Source organism: Gaeumannomyces tritici (genome assembly GCF_000145635.1).
Source record: "Gaeumannomyces tritici R3-111a-1 unplaced genomic scaffold supercont2.3, whole genome shotgun sequence".
Lineage (NCBI taxonomy): Eukaryota > Fungi > Ascomycota > Sordariomycetes > Magnaporthales > Magnaporthaceae > Gaeumannomyces > Gaeumannomyces tritici.
Window position 1 is genome coordinate 5,986,172 of NW_008804547.1, and position 14,038 is coordinate 6,000,209.

Genomic DNA, 14,038 nt, shown 5'->3' on the forward strand with positions numbered 1-14,038 from the left:
AGGCCGAGTTCGACGCGAGGTGGAAGGCCAAGCAGAGCAGGGGGGTGGCTGTCGAGCGGGGAAAAGGAGGACGTCGAGGACCCGGAGGCGGCGGGGCGGTGGGGGAAGAAGTTCCACAGCCTGCTGGGGCTGGACGAGACCTTCACCGACGAGCTGCTGGCCTGGGTCAACCCGCAGGCCGAGGCGGCCGGCGGCAGGCCCGTGGTGGGGCCGGACGACGCGTGGCGTGCACGGTACAGGCAGATGCAGAGGGAACGTGCGTGGAGGTGGAAGGCGGAGGAGGAGGACTGAGGGGGGCATGGCTCTCTGTCGCGGCAGGGCTTCGCACGATCCGAGTCACGGAATGGCGTAGAAGGCGTGGACAAAGGGTATCATTTTTTCCTCGACTAACACTACAAGGGCCCGTCCGGCCTCGCCTCTCTCCTCCGTCCGTATCGTCTAGAACTGACAGGTGCCGCCGCCGGCCTTGTTGATGACGCTGCAGTGGAGGACATGGGTTAGCACCTAGCGTCCTGATCAGGCGTTGCGGCGGGGGTCGGTCTCACCAGCTGCTGCCCTGGGCGTCTATGCAAATGACCCTACCGTCGCCGAGGCCGCTGTCGTTGCAGGTGAGCCCGAGCTGCCTGTTGGTCTCGACGCGCTCGGCCTGCGTCTTTCTGCCCCTCTGGGGCATCGGGGAGGCGATGGCGAGACCGGCGATGGCGGCGACGAGAAGGGTCTTGAGGTACATCTCGGAGACGTGTTGCAAGAAAGGGGATAGTGTTGTCAACGGGATATTAGATGGAGTGTATGGGCCAGCCGATCGTGTACAAGTGAAGTTGAAGCTGGATATTCTTTGCAGGCTCGCTAAGGACAATGAGTCGCTTGCCCTAAGATTTGAAGGAGAGACTGGATGCTATAAATGTAAATCAAGATGGATGCCCTACGATACGCGATTGCCAACATGCGCACTACTCGCTGTTCCTTTGTTGTTTCAGTCGATTTTCGTGGTCAGAAACCACACCCACCCTACCATTTATGCACCACCGTTTCGGATAGTGGTGGGGCTCCCGCCGTGTCAAGCCCCCTACCGTGACAGCTCTCTTATGTCAACAGGCTTGTTGTGTCTCCAGGTTGTTTTCCCCAGCGCCATACCAATGTTCGTCTCCCATACTAGTAACACCAAACACGACAGCTCCCCAACAGACATGGCGATTAGCCAACAAAAAACTCCCAAAAATCACATGTCGCAGTCCTGACGCAGCAAACTCCATTTGGGGGCAATAATGGATTCGGATCTCCATCCATGTAAATCAGGCGCCTTTTCGGGATAAACAGTCGGATCTGCAAGCCGATATTTCCCATCATATCAGCATCATCTAATTATACACTTGGCACCACAGCCAGGGTTTATCGATCGATGTCAATCAACGGAGCGGACCCTTGCCCGTCACCGTGTCCCGACCCGGGGTCCATTCCAACCGCGCTCTACGGATTGGCCTTTGCCCCGATCCAGGCCGGAGAACCCAAGTGACGTCCGCAGCCATTCGGACACCGCTCGGACTAGCTAGTGATTCGCCGAAACAAAAAGGGACTTTGATTGGTGCAGCTAACAATAACTTTCCATCATTAGGTCGATAACGATGCCAATTCTATCCTTCCTTCGCTTTTCCCTCTGAGAAACTGCCCGCGCGAAACGAAACAAAGCCTCCGTATCACCTCGGTGTTCAAACAAAGTCATTTCATCAATCCCTGGCGCTGGGCACCGGCCGGGCCAGGAGCTCGGCTTCGTGGATCGCGTCTTCGAACTCGCTCTCAGGCGCCTCCCCCGGGACCACCTGACAGACCCCCATCTCGGACACGGCGTGGCCCTGGAAGTTGACACCGAGGTCCTTGACCTGCTCCGCTAGCCGCTTGGCCACGTCGACGTCTCTCCGAACCTGCCCGAGGTAGTCCTCCCTCGCCGCGCGCACCGTGGCGTGCCCCTTGCTCCGCCTGCAGTTCCTGATGTGGAGGTCCGCTTTGAAGCGCGTCACGACGCGGGGCTGGTTGCGGAGCTTGGCCGCCTGCAGGATGCCGATATCTAGCTGTGCCGTGATGAAATAGCCGTCAGTTTCTTTCTGTCGACAGTCTGCCAAATCAACCTGCCGCCTGTCGTACAGATAGGGGAGACTACATTCAGCAATCGCGCCACTCACCTCGGCCAGCGTGGATGAGTGCACCAGGAGGAGCTTGTCGTAGGCAAAGAGCTTGAGGTTGTAGTAGTAGTTGAAGGTCTTGCTCTCGTGGGTCCCGCCCGCTTTTTCCTGTCTTGCCACCATCTCAACCAGCACCTTCATTTGTTGCGGTATCTTTTTCGACGATGGCATTGTTGGCATGGCTGCTGGGTTGGTCTATGTTTTGGAGGCTATTTGCCTCCTAAACCATCGAGCGGCAGAAAGAAACGACCGACCAAGCGAGCGTCTACTACCTCTGCATCCTGGGCCAGAACCCATATACGCAGGCGCAGCAGGGTCATGGGTTTTGGTAGAGCCACAAACGGTAATACGTAGCACTCCCAGCCCTTCGGGATCACACGCCCATGCTCCCTTGGTGCCACTTTGGAGATCTGTCAGGAGGACTTCGCCGAGACTGGAAATCGGGGGCTGATCATATCTGACTTGGGCCTCAAATGTAGCAGCAGGGGACAACGAAAACGTGTGGTCTTTGAACCGACGGCCACATTTGCCACACTGGTCTAAAGGGTCTGGCAAACCCCTCGTCAGTCAATGATGTCGAGCAACAGATGCTGCCATGGCAGAGACTACTCGTCACGGTTACGATAGCATAAGTCTCCTTACAATTTCTCTGCTGATCATGTCATTTATTAATCGCCAGACAGATCCGGCTATCTTATTTCATGATCCTGTAAACCTGGTATTCGTCCCCCGTGTTCACGGGGAGCATGTTAAATGTCGCATACGAGTCTATGTTTTCTGGCTCGAGCACGTTGAATGCGTGGGCAGCATTCTTTTGTCGAGTGCTGACCAAGTAGCCCCCTGCGGGGATGGTGATATTCTTCCGAACGATTGCGGTCGTGACAGTAGTCCTGGCAATGCCCTCATACTTGGACGATGCCAGCACGGCCCCGGTGATGTTGAAGGCCTCGACCTGGCCCTTGAAGTCGGCCCGGAGCTCGTCGACAACAAGGCCCGCGGCGCGGAGTCGGTCGGCGGCGTCGTGCCAGGCACGCGAAAACACATACGCCTCAGGTCGGGCGCGCGTCAGGTTCGCAACGGCCGGGGTAGTGTTGAGAAAGTTGACGGGCACGTCGATCAGCGTGCCGTTGCGGACATCTACGAGGGTCCACGAGATGTTGGTTGGTCGCGGGTAATCGGTCACGACGATGTCGTCATTGTTGGAAATGAAATCGGCCCGCGCATTTTCCACAGTAGAATAAACAAGAGCAGCACCATCGGCAGCGGTCTGCACGAGGGCCTCGACCATGGTCAGGCCCGAGGCGACGCGGCGCTGAAAGTGCTGGTCCGCGAGCCCGATCCCCCTAGTCTCGGTCAGGAACATGACTGCCTGAGAGAGAGCGACCGAGGTGTCGCCCATCTTGGCGTCGCCCGTTGTCTCCTCGAGCAGCAGGCCGCCGTCGGGCCCTTCGGAACCGACAACGTAGGGGCTCCAGCGCAGGTCACGGGCCTCGAGCGCCGCGGCGATCGAGTCGGCGAAAAGGGTCTCGGACAGGCGGCGGATGTCGCGGTGTATGTTCAGATTCTTCATGGCCGAGAACATTCCGTCCTGGGCCGGGTGCCAGCGGTCGGCGGTGGATCCGTAGCCTCGCGTGGCGCTGTACTCGTGGCAGTCGACGCCGACGTGCGGGGCAAAGTTCATGACAAGGCGCTTGATGTCACGGGTCTGCTGGCGAGCGAGCTTTGTGTGGTCGCGGTTGGGGTCAAATGATGTCGCCAGATAGCGCTGGAAATAGGCAACGCCGTCCGGGTTATAGCGAGGTAGCATCAGAATGTCGACCTTTTCGAGAACGGAGGCGGCCCAGGCTGCGTTGGCATCGAACTTCCCCAAAAGCGCCAGGAGGGCCTGGTCTCCGGCGGGCTCGTTGCCGTGCACGCCACCCTGCATCCAGATCCGAACCTTCCCAGTAGAGTTGAGATGGGTCTCCAGCCCAGCGCCAACGTTGGTTGCCAGGTTAGACGTCGAGAGAAACACATAGGGCAGAGACCGACCCTCCTCGGAGCGGAAGGTTGGGTTGTGATATGTCATCCACTCGTTGCGCGCCGCAAGGGTTTGGAGGAAGTGCTCCAGCGTAAGCTGGTCTGTCGGGCCATTGGTGCCGTCGGTGAAAGACTTTGGGACCGTCTCAGGAGTTGCAAAGGCGGGAGATCGAAGCTTGACATCAGCAACGACCGGGAAGAGTCGCTCCACACTCTGACTATCCTGGACAACGGGGACGCGGTTGTCTGCGTACTTGAGTGCTGAAGCAAGGCTCACGCCCTGGAGAATGGCAAAAGCAAGCGCGTTATGACGGTGCATCTTAGCTGAAGTCTCTGGAAAAGGGGATAACCGTGGACGCAAGCCATTGGGAGAGCACGGCAAAGAGCCGCGTCGAGACGGCAAACATATTTAAACCAAAAAATCCGCGCCCTCCCGACACACAGAAATGGCTCCGATCACCGCACCAGAGCGATAAGCCGGATGCAAAATTGACTCGGCCTTGGCCGGCTGCCCATGCGGGACTAGGAAGGTCGCGACGGGATGCGGGGATTGCCAAGACAGCGACCCCATCCGGTCGGATGTTGATCGGGGGCCTTTTCGGGGAGCTTTTCGGGGATGGTGAGCGGACGGACTCGGCATGACGCCGGCGGACGCGGAGCAGACCTAATTGATCTCGGGGCTAAAGACAGACGACGTGCTTACTAGGAAACGGATGTGAACAATTGGGGTTGGCCGAGTCGAATTGAGGCCACGCCCCAATGACTGACGGCCAGCGAATGGGGCTGACAATGAGCCTGACGTCAATATGGCGGGCGCCTTTGTTGCCTGATGCGGCATCCCGCAGCCCCCATGACTGCGGCAATACGAGCTTCAGGGACCCCACCATTGCAGCCAGCGTTGCATCCACCCGGCAACCAACAACTGGCGGCACTTTGTCGATCATTGAGGCCTGATCCGGTATGGCGCCCTCCCAGATTCCAGTGCTCCCATCCTTCAGCTCGCACTTGATTCATCAGGGTACGTCGCATCCCGTCGTTACTCTGCCGCACTCACACAGATTGTCAGCCTACATAAACGAGGCCTTTTAGCCGTGTGTGTTAATTTTGACCCCGTTCGTAACGGACAGGTCTCGTCATCGTGTATTTGGACACGAGCTGACCGCCTGCCAAACAACTATAAAAAGACTGCACGCATTGCTGTGCGGACAAAAAACTAAACCACCAGCTCAGACCACAAACATGCTCTTCGCATCAACGACACTCGCCCTGGCCCTTGGCCTCGGCCTCGGCCTCACCGCCGCCTCGCCCATCGCCGTGGCCCGCGCCGGCGGCCCAGCCATCATTGACGGCAAGGCCTTCCAGCTGGCCGCCCGCGGCGAGCTGCGCCCGCTGGACCCAGACAACGCCGCCAACAACGCCTGGGTTCTCAGCATGCAACGCATCAGCCAGGGCGTCTACGCCTCGGTCGTGGTCCCGCGCCGGGCAAAGACCGAGAACCCGACCTTCTACTTCAACCGCACCGAGGCCGACGGCCGGCAGATGCTCAACATCGACATCCCGGGCGTCTACCCGCTCGTCGCCACCGTGGCCGGCCGCGACCAGGCCACCGACGGCGACCACCCGGGCGAGCACGTCGTGTCCTTTGCTCCCGCCGGCTCGGGCGGCACCCCGGGCATGTACTGGTTCTATCGCTCGCCCGAGTCGATCCCGCTGCTCGGCGGCGGCCCCGCCCGCGTCGGCAGCTGGGCCGTGTGCCGTCGCCCCCTGCCGCTGCCGAGCGGCCCCAAGGACTTCCTCCAGCCCCGCTACGTCTACGAGGACGAGGCGGTGCCGTCCGACTGCGCTCCCGTCGATTGGGTGGTCCTGTGCGCAGACCTGGTCCCGCTAAAGCCTGGTGACAACTGGAACCACGACTCGGTCGGTGATGTCAAGTGTGTCGCGCAGTAAGCCTTAGGGCTGGGCCAGGGTCAAACGTGACATCATCAGACACGGACGCTTTTGAAGTGGGCGGTGTACAGGGGCGCGCGAGACAGGAAACATCATGGGGATTTCTCTGTAAATAATTAATCGTAATCAATATTGTCAGCCCTTCTATTCCCCGTGTGTCCCTCAATCTTCCGTGCAATCAGACAGGCTCCAGGGAGAGTCGATCACAAGCGACAAGCAAAGCATCTCACTCACTAGGGTACCTAACGTTTCGTCCTGGTTGCTATCACCTGCTCTGGTGCCAAATGTCGCTCCCTTGTTTTCTCCCTGACATGCAGCAGAGGACGAAGGCCTTAGCTCCGAGCAAGCCTTCGGTAGCACTCCGCACGCGCAAGGTTTTGTTTCCAACGCGGCCACAGCGGGGCCCTTGACTTTGTTTCTTTTTTTCTTCTAACAGGACCGAATCGGCATCAATCTTGTCTATTTTGACGCGCTCCTCCATGAGCAACCCATGTGCCGATCCCAGCGCTCCCACGCGGAGCCCCGGGCTTGGACAGTCCATTTTTGGGAATCGAAAATGCTCCCCCAGTCTGGAAATAGAAGTATTCACAAACTCAACCCGCAGAGACGACAACACAAATGCGGCGCTCTCCGACCTCGACAGGTCTTGTAATTTCCCCTCTCCATCATCATCCACTGATCTTCACATCCTCTCCTCTACATACCCACCAACCACCTCGATCCGTTGGCGACAGCTTCTTGCCTTGCTCTCCATTTCATCCAATCGACAAAGACACAGCCCACCCACCAACCTTCTCCCACACATTCAACACCACCAAAGCAAAAATGCACTTCTACGCCGCCGCCCTCGTCACCCTCCTGGCCGCCACCCAGGTCGCCGCCATGCCCCTAGCCGCCGACAGCGACGCCACCGCCGTCCGCATCGCCAAGCGCACCGTCGCCGCCTCCACCGCCGCCGCCGCGCAGCCGCTCGTCGCCCGCGCCGAGGTGGCCGACGAGGCCGCAGACCCCGCCGACGAGGAGCCCGAGCAGGTCGCCCCGAGGCTAACCACCCGCCGCGCCAGGAAGCCGAAGAGCGTTGAGAGTGGCCATCCCAGCTTCATGTGTGCGGCAACGGGTACTCCAACTGCTAGACGGGCGGCGGCTGCTGTCCCTCCGTGCTGGCGGCGCCAAGAACAAAGCTGGCCCGCCTTTCTCATCTTTATTGGCGTTAGAATTCGTGGTAGCCTGGAGTTTTTGCCTTTACCGTTCTATTCAGGCCATCCTTTGGTTTACCTTTTTGCAGGTTGTCTTTTCGTTTTTTTGGGCGACTTCTTCGTTTCCCAGCACAGTTTTTTTTTTTTTTGCTGTTTGTCAGCGTCTAGGTCGTTGCATTCTTTCATCCTTTCGCCATTGCATTGCGTTATTGTTGTTTCAATTTCAACTTCTGTTTATTTTCCCCATGAAATTGTGCAGGGATTTTTTCCCCATGTTTCCCTACTCGTGCTTTATCGACCACTACGCCATACATTGCTACAGTCGTATCCAGCACTGTCTTTTTGAAGAGTTTCACGATCGGCCAAAGTCCAGCGGACGCCAGAAACAAAAGACTTGAAGATATCCCTATGCAGGTAGCTCCCCTTAGTTCTGCCTCGGGGCCAGTTTGGTTCTCGGGGGTCTTCAGGACGGCGCCGTCCATGTTTTCATACCTGATTTATAAAGTGTATCACAGGCACAGATGCAAGCTTGAAGAGACAGAATTCCTTGCGATGGATTTGGGGGCAGGCGTGGCTACACATTGCAACATGTAATTACCAGCACGGTGGGTATGGAATGTTATGGATAGGTAATTAGTGGATGGACCCCAAAGCCCGGCCTCATATCCGCTCTCCCCCGCGCGCTCTCCCGGATCTCGGGATCGGGGATCCGTATCCCGCTGCAGCCCAAATTCGCCAACTAGTTTCGCAACCCCTCCCCTCTTGACGAACGTGCCCTTCCTCTTGCATGGCCATCCACCTGTTCCCTCTATATAAACCCCCGTCTCCTTCTTCTCTCCTTTTTAGCATCTTCCTTAAGCATCTCTTGAGATCATAAAAAGATCAGTAGCTTCAATCAAGAGAACAACCCCTTCAAGCCTGCATTTCTGCACCCTTGTGACATGGCGAGAGTCGCAAGCATCTTGTGCCGCAGCTCCTTCTGTAACCAGGCTTTTTGTGGAGAGGCGCATCGTGAAGAGCCATCCAACACTTGGATTCGGAATGAAAAGACAAACGTTGGGAATTTGGCAAGTTAACTGTCGACCGATATAATCCTGATCCAGGTGCTCTCGCAAAGGGTATAAAGGTATGGCCTTGCAAGTAATGGCCAGCCGGTACCGAAAGTAATGAAAGGATAAGGACAGGAGCTGCACATGCATGATGTATCAACACGCTTTTCTCGAGCCTCCTATTGGGTCCCGACCGAGAATGCTATACCCCCTATGCGCTCCATCTTGCTCGCCATGATTCGCTTGGCAAGACATCTCCGGTGCCCGCCTTCGACCATAGCCTCGACCATCATCTCCTGGATGGTCTTTGGGATAGTGATTGGGTTGCCATTGACCCCTGATTTGATAAGTGCCTTCTTGGTATTGTTCGGGAGGTTGCGGATGGCCGGCGAGGCCAGAGCCATGAGCATTACCGCCCGATTTTCGTTTTTGTGGTCAGCTTTTCGAAGATGTCGGTGGTTACGAAGCACGATACCAGGTGGCTGATGTTTTCTTTATCCAGGGTTGGTATCTGCCCCTGCTTCGCTGTATAAAAACTAGTCTTAACACTAGAAAGTCACAAAGATGAAGTGCTACATGTTGCAAAAAAAAGCCGCGCATGTAGTAGATTGGGGACTTGATAAACTTCTGCTTTAGAGGCTAGGAATCGCAGTGAGGGTGGGAGGCCTTCGGCCTTGGTGCTAGTATCCTAGCTACGTACTAACTGCACATGGGTTCTTAGGGCCCAAAGAGACCCTTCAGAAAGAGAGAGTCTACCAAAGAGCCTAAAGGAATGGTTGTCGTTTATATAAGCGGGAATATGGGGGAGGGAGCTCCTTAGAGTGCAAGCTTTATAATTGAAAGTAGTGTTGTGCATAGGCAATGAGAGGATACCCAACTCCACCCCCATTTCCGCTCTCTTGCACGCGCTCTTCCGGATTATTACTCAAACGAGCCATCGAAAGAGAACGCGATACCGCCGATTCGCTCCATGTTGCTCGCCATGATCCGCCTGGCCTCGTGCTTGCGAAGTCCACTCCTCTTGACCGCGTCCACCATGATTTCTTGGATTGTTTCCTGAATGCTTATTGGATTGGCATCCATTCCCAATTCAATAATTGCCTTCTCGATTTTATGCGGAAGCTTCCTTATTGCCCGCGAGGCCAAGGCAGTGAGCATCTGTCCCTGCTTGTCATTTTTATGACCGAGTCGCTTGAAGATGCCGGAAGTGGTGAAGCCGGCCACCAGGCGGCCGATGGCCTTGGCTTTCGTGTCGAGCGAAGTGCTGGTCTCCGCCATTTTCTATAATTTAAAACAATCGTCAGCAACAGATGGCCTTAATCAATTATTGCATATTGTGCGGTAGAGTAAAGCGGCCAGCTGGCCGCTATGAAGACCCCACGATGGGGAAGGAAAGAAAACAAAAGCTTCGCAAACAAAGAACGTAATCTCGCAGCCATATTTGACCGCAAATTTGGGAGACGAATGCTAATAGTGAAAAGGATCTGGAAAAGGCCAAGCTCACCTGGCAATTTGTTGGATTCGCAAAGGGGTTTGCTTCTTGTGCGTTTCTCTTTTGGCTCCGGCAAGGGTATGTGCGCCCACGATCTGGTTGGGTAGAAATCGCCAAGGTCGAAAGGAAGCTGCTGTGAAGGTATTCCAGCAAGCTGTGGGGGAGCATTGCGAAGGTTGTGGAAAAGAAGAATTTTGCAACGTTTAGGCTTTGTGGGTGGAATACTGAAGGAGGAAACCGGAATCCACAGGCGTTGCACGGACCAAAATAAGTGGGGTGTGGTTGGCGTCGCAAGACGCGTGTGTTGCTCGAAAGGGCCTACATACAAACTGCCCGTAATCCAGGTGCAAATGCAAATTTGCAGGGATGATTTCATCTAGGCTGTCGAAGAAATGCTAAATGTAACAAAGCCCTTTTGCTTCAATACAGATAAAAAGTTTGGCTATATATGCCTTCCTGTCGCCCGTGAGTGCTATCCCGTCCGTTCCGTGTATACAATTGGGGGTGGACCCAGCTTTTGATTTTTTTTTGCCAGCGTTAAAGTACAAACGCCTGCAGTCATAGCCCATTGTGAACAACCCCGTTTAATTAGGTGAAGGGGCTAACCAAAAATGCGATGTTACCGATCCGCTCCATATTCGATGCCATGATCCTGCGCGCAAGCTTCTTTGGCAGGCCACCTTTAATCATTTGCCGCACCATTATCTCCTGTATTGTTTCCTGCATCTCCACTGGATTCGCTTCCTTTCCTAGCGCGATGATGGCGGCTGTGACTTTGCGGTGCATCCTCCGGATAGCTGGTGAAGCGAGACTCACAAGCATCAAGTTTTGCATCTCGTCATTGTGTCACAGTCGCTTGAATATTCCCGTAGTGGAAAATCCAGCGATTGGTTGACCCACACCTTTGGCTTTCTGGCCGAAGGTCGAGGCCCCTGCGATTTGCTCGGACATCATAAACTCTTGTTACTGCTGGATAGTCGCAGAGATGAGCCGCCGGGCTTGCGGCTAGGGAAGAGAACGCGAATTTTGGAAGAAAAGATATCGATGAGGGTAAATGAACAAAACTGTAGCTGTGCAAGGACACAGAGAGGACGGTGCTTCGGAGGCCTCGCACGGCTGTAACGTAACTTTGGAGCGGGGAGGATAGTGGCAAAATCCAGCAGCAACGGCTGGCTTCGGGCTTCAAACTTACTTGTTGGAGTGGGAGAGCTTGGCGATATACCTTCTTGTGTCTCTTGGAATCTATGGAGAAGTCCTTCGGCTCGTAGTAAGGGCTGAAGGTAAGGTGGAAGGGGCGCTGCCGGGTACTTGTTCCTCGTCCTTGTTGATGGATAGGGGGAATGTATGTTTCTAGTTGATTGTTGCTCGTTCTGGTTGCGGGATGGAAGCAGGCGTTGCCGGCTGCTTGTTGTTGTCCTGGTTGAGCAAGTGATTTTGGGTCAACTAGTGCACAGTAGGCGCCCCAGCTGTACACATACCACTGCCATTTTTAGGAATGTTTGTGGATATTTAGGTATCTCGGGGCTGTGGGGGACTTCAAGAAGCAGTTGTGCCCTTTTTAAAAGAAATATTTTAACAAGAGCAAGGAGAGCTCGAATGTTGTTTGCCTCTAGCTAACATCTTCACGTCTTCCTACTAGCTCCAGTAATATAGGTTGTACTCTTATGGGACACGGAGATATACCCCAATATGGGTTTGTGTTTGTTCTTTTCCAAGCAAGAATAATCTAAATGCGAGGACTTGCGGGAGTCTTTAATTGCCATTTTCCCCTTTAATAACAGAAGGGCAATGTGGACAATGTATTAAAGAAGTTGATGTTGTCATGTTTACCTTGGCACGACGTCGATGAGTAAGGACGTCTTTTTTATATTAAGGGCTCTGCATTGCTATGACTCTCGGGCTTTGGACACAGTGGCCTGAGGCAAAGCTATTCTAGCTGGCTAGGAGGGGATGCTGCGACCAGATAAGAAAGAGAAGACTCTATGAATACAAACCCAGGTTCTTCCAAATGGAAGCAATCATTCTCAGGATAATTGATAGTAGCATCATCGAGTGACTAGCCCGATAGTAGCATACCTACGCAGCTGTTGACTGTCCCATGATGACTGCGGCGTTGCTGCCGCATCAATTGCACCTCGAACGATAAAACCAGCCAGTTTGGCCAATGATGTCAAAAAGAAAACCGTCCGCTCAGCGGAGCACAGCAGGAACACAACAGGAAATTGCTAAGCAGTTCCGAGACCAGCTAGCAAACTGGGTGCTGAGTGCGGTTGTTGTTTTCCTTTGCGAATGAGTGGCCATGAATGTGGGAGCTGATAAGGCTTGATGCGGGGCAGCCGGTCTGTGGGATTTCGTTTGTCGGGTGGCAGGGAGAGCTGAGTGGGGAGAGTGGGGAAGCTGAAAGTTGGGGCGACTGACCCAAGCCGAGAGCTGGTATCTTGGCGCTGTGGTCGAGCCTCCATCACTCTTCAAGGAGGCCTCTTCAAGGATAAAAACCGACTAGGTCCGTCGTCGAGCGCCGCAGTAGCTCCAGCACAAGACACTAGTGGCCTTGGCCGTGTATACGCTAGCAGCCCAGCCATCCGCCTATCGGTGGTCAGTGGTAGCCCGTGTCGACTGCTGAGTCCATGCTTTCAAATTGTTGGGCTTCGCTGATAGAGGTGGACGGAGAGCGCTGCCAAGCAGCCGTGGTTCCTCGGCAGAGCGAATGACAGCGCGAGTGAGACAATCGGTATCGAATATTACTCGTCTGCATCTCAGTCAATTTCCTCGCCCTTCTACCACGATCTGCCGATCTCCCAGCCACGTGAGGAAGGTCGTCGAGACAGGGGGAGTCAGGGGCAAAAGGCTGGTGTCGGGTGTGGCGGGATGACGTTGGGGTGGGGCGGGGGAGGATGCGGCTGGTCTAGCGTTCGCCGGGAAGCTTGGAAATGAACTGGGTGCCGCTGAATCCAATCATCTCACCCCACCTACACTTCTGGACCTGTGTTGGTGCATCCAGCCGCCCAGTCTCTCCCACACAACGGGCTTCCCACCCGCGGGCGCCGCGGGTCGAGTAAGCGGCATCCCGTCACCAATGCGTCGCCCTTTACGCGTCGCCCTGCTACCAGTCAGCGCAGCCATCGGATCATACTAGCCGAGTCCGGTGGCCTCATCAGTTATGGCCTGTTTCAGTGCCCTGGCTCGTGATGCATCGTGCCTGGCGATCCTTCGGTATTGGAACCCACCTAGCATCCTCGCCATGATGGACTTTATTCCTTGTTCTGGCCCTGGCGGGAGCTTCAAGCCTGCCAGCTCTGCCATTCTCAAATCGTTCGTCTTCCCAGCTAAGCTGACAGCGGGGGAAGCCCAAACCGAAAACGCTCAGACTCCCCGACGGCCGTCCGACGATGACCCCTGTCGATCAGAGGCCTTAGCGCAGCCGAAAGCGCACGGCGAGCACAGGCGGGAAGGGTTCCGTGGGTCTTGGCCTGCTTCTTTTCCTTTTCTCCCCTGCGGCTCTCCTCGTAAAAGCCAAAAGACGTCGTCCCATTAGCGCATAGGTGGTGTTTGACTTTGTCGCGGCCGAGGGTGAGGCTCTTGTTCGGATGCACCCAAGCGGTCATCGAGGAGATAAGCGAGCAGGTTGGGGGCGAGGGCCAGAGTGACACCAAGCTGGGCAGGAGGGCATGGCCATCCTGGCAAAGGAGCTTAAAAAAGGTTCACAGTTCCCACCATCACGGCCAGCTCGTTCGAGAACCAACAGCGGCGGCCAAGCTTTTCGTTTGCCTTGATTGGGGTGTTTCGTTTCAGACACGGCAAGATCGGTTGAGGACAGGCGTAGCAGGCGACTAGCTCCCACCAACCACGCCGTGCGGGGCGGCGATCGTCTTGTGACTCGCCAGGGGGGTCGACAAGGATCCCTCCAAACCTCTTCCCTCCCAGCCACCCTCCTCGGCAGCTTGAGCAAGAGGCATGTTCAAAAGCCGCACTAGAGCCCCTTCAGCTGCTTGATGCACATCCCCTCCTGCTGCCTAGCCCACCACTCCGCCATGATACAATGAGCCGCATGCCACCAGCCAGACTGAATACGAGAGTTATAACCGGGACGAAAACTCGTCCCGACAGCACGTGAAGACGGGAATGACCCGAGATAGAAGTCACTACGACGCGGCCTTC

At 55.6% G+C, this 14,038-nt stretch overlaps 9 protein-coding genes across 9 annotated transcripts in view; 3 read left to right on the plus strand and 6 right to left on the minus strand.

The window, feature by feature from the left end:
- The window catches only part of GGTG_07121 (thiol-specific monooxygenase), a gene marked incomplete at its 3' end in the record, with an annotated part of 2,039 nt that extends 1,748 nt beyond the window's left edge, over positions 1-291 (plus strand). The window contains exon 2 of the mRNA XM_009224945.1: positions 9-291. Within this exon, the coding sequence (XP_009223209.1) occupies positions 9-291 (283 nt within the window). The remainder of the gene's footprint in view (positions 1-8) is intronic.
- A 65-nt stretch (positions 292-356) lies between these two features.
- Positions 357-764, minus strand: GGTG_07122 (hypothetical protein). Its single transcript, XM_009224946.1, has 2 exons — positions 546-764; positions 357-478 (listed from the first exon to the last, which is right to left on the minus strand). The coding sequence occupies exons 1-2, from the start codon at positions 728-730 to the stop codon at positions 439-441; spliced, it is 225 nt and encodes a 74-aa protein (XP_009223210.1). The 5' UTR covers positions 731-764; the 3' UTR covers positions 357-438.
- A 789-nt stretch (positions 765-1,553) lies between these two features.
- Positions 1,554-2,577, minus strand: GGTG_07123 (hypothetical protein). Its single transcript, XM_009224947.1, has 2 exons — positions 2,178-2,577; positions 1,554-2,066 (listed from the first exon to the last, which is right to left on the minus strand). The coding sequence occupies exons 1-2, from the start codon at positions 2,355-2,357 to the stop codon at positions 1,725-1,727; spliced, it is 522 nt and encodes a 173-aa protein (XP_009223211.1). The 5' UTR covers positions 2,358-2,577; the 3' UTR covers positions 1,554-1,724.
- Positions 2,565-4,945, minus strand: GGTG_07124 (carboxypeptidase 2). The gene is made up of 2 exons (XM_009224948.1): positions 2,820-4,945; positions 2,565-2,725 (listed from the first exon to the last, which is right to left on the minus strand). The coding sequence occupies exon 1, from the start codon at positions 4,513-4,515 to the stop codon at positions 2,872-2,874; it is 1,644 nt and encodes a 547-aa protein (XP_009223212.1). The 5' UTR covers positions 4,516-4,945; the 3' UTR covers positions 2,565-2,725; positions 2,820-2,871.
- A 258-nt stretch (positions 4,946-5,203) lies between these two features.
- On the plus strand, positions 5,204-6,295 carry GGTG_07125 (hypothetical protein). The gene has a single exon (XM_009224949.1). It carries the CDS (start codon positions 5,436-5,438, stop codon positions 6,141-6,143), a length of 708 nt encoding a protein of 235 aa, XP_009223213.1. The 5' UTR covers positions 5,204-5,435; the 3' UTR covers positions 6,144-6,295.
- A 673-nt stretch (positions 6,296-6,968) lies between these two features.
- GGTG_07126 (hypothetical protein) lies at positions 6,969-7,507 on the plus strand (the record flags this gene model as incomplete). The annotated part of the gene is made up of 2 exons (XM_009224950.1): positions 6,969-7,246; positions 7,501-7,507. The coding sequence occupies 2 exons, from the start codon at positions 6,969-6,971 to the stop codon at positions 7,505-7,507; spliced, it is 285 nt and encodes a 94-aa protein (XP_009223214.1).
- Positions 7,508-8,567: 1,060 nt separating this feature from the next.
- On the minus strand, positions 8,568-8,798 carry GGTG_07127 (hypothetical protein; the record flags this gene model as incomplete). The annotated part of the gene is made up of 2 exons (XM_009224951.1): positions 8,568-8,693; positions 8,724-8,798. The coding sequence occupies 2 exons, from the start codon at positions 8,796-8,798 to the stop codon at positions 8,568-8,570; spliced, it is 201 nt and encodes a 66-aa protein (XP_009223215.1).
- A 511-nt stretch (positions 8,799-9,309) lies between these two features.
- GGTG_07128 (hypothetical protein) lies at positions 9,310-10,666 on the minus strand (the record flags this gene model as incomplete). Its single annotated transcript, XM_009224952.1, has 2 exons — positions 9,310-9,669; positions 10,487-10,666. The coding sequence occupies 2 exons, from the start codon at positions 10,664-10,666 to the stop codon at positions 9,310-9,312; spliced, it is 540 nt and encodes a 179-aa protein (XP_009223216.1).
- A 2,540-nt stretch (positions 10,667-13,206) lies between these two features.
- GGTG_07129 (hypothetical protein) lies at positions 13,207-13,836 on the minus strand (the record flags this gene model as incomplete). The annotated part of the gene is made up of 2 exons (XM_009224953.1): positions 13,207-13,569; positions 13,726-13,836. The coding sequence occupies 2 exons, from the start codon at positions 13,834-13,836 to the stop codon at positions 13,207-13,209; spliced, it is 474 nt and encodes a 157-aa protein (XP_009223217.1).
- Between the last annotated feature and the right edge of the window lie 202 nt (positions 13,837-14,038).

What these genes read in the sequence shown, in the direction of transcription:
- GGTG_07122 (XM_009224946.1), bottom strand. Translation starts at nt 730, where the DNA reads ATGTACCTCAAGACCCTTCTCGTCGCCGCCATCGCCGGTCTCGCCATC. An exon ending in GACGCCCAGGGCAGCAGCTG is followed by an intron (nt 479 to 545) that starts GTGAGACCGACC and finishes CCTCCACTGCAG; the next exon opens with CGTCATCAACAAGGCCGGCG.
- GGTG_07123 (XM_009224947.1), bottom strand. Translation starts at nt 2,357, where the DNA reads ATGCCAACAATGCCATCGTCGAAAAAGATACCGCAACAAATGAAGGTG. An exon ending in ACTCATCCACGCTGGCCGAG is followed by an intron (nt 2,067 to 2,177) that starts GTGAGTGGCGCG and finishes ATCACGGCACAG; the next exon opens with CTAGATATCGGCATCCTGCA.
- GGTG_07124 (XM_009224948.1), bottom strand. Translation starts at nt 4,515, where the DNA reads ATGCACCGTCATAACGCGCTTGCTTTTGCCATTCTCCAGGGCGTGAGC.
- GGTG_07125 (XM_009224949.1), top strand. Translation starts at nt 5,436, where the DNA reads ATGCTCTTCGCATCAACGACACTCGCCCTGGCCCTTGGCCTCGGCCTC.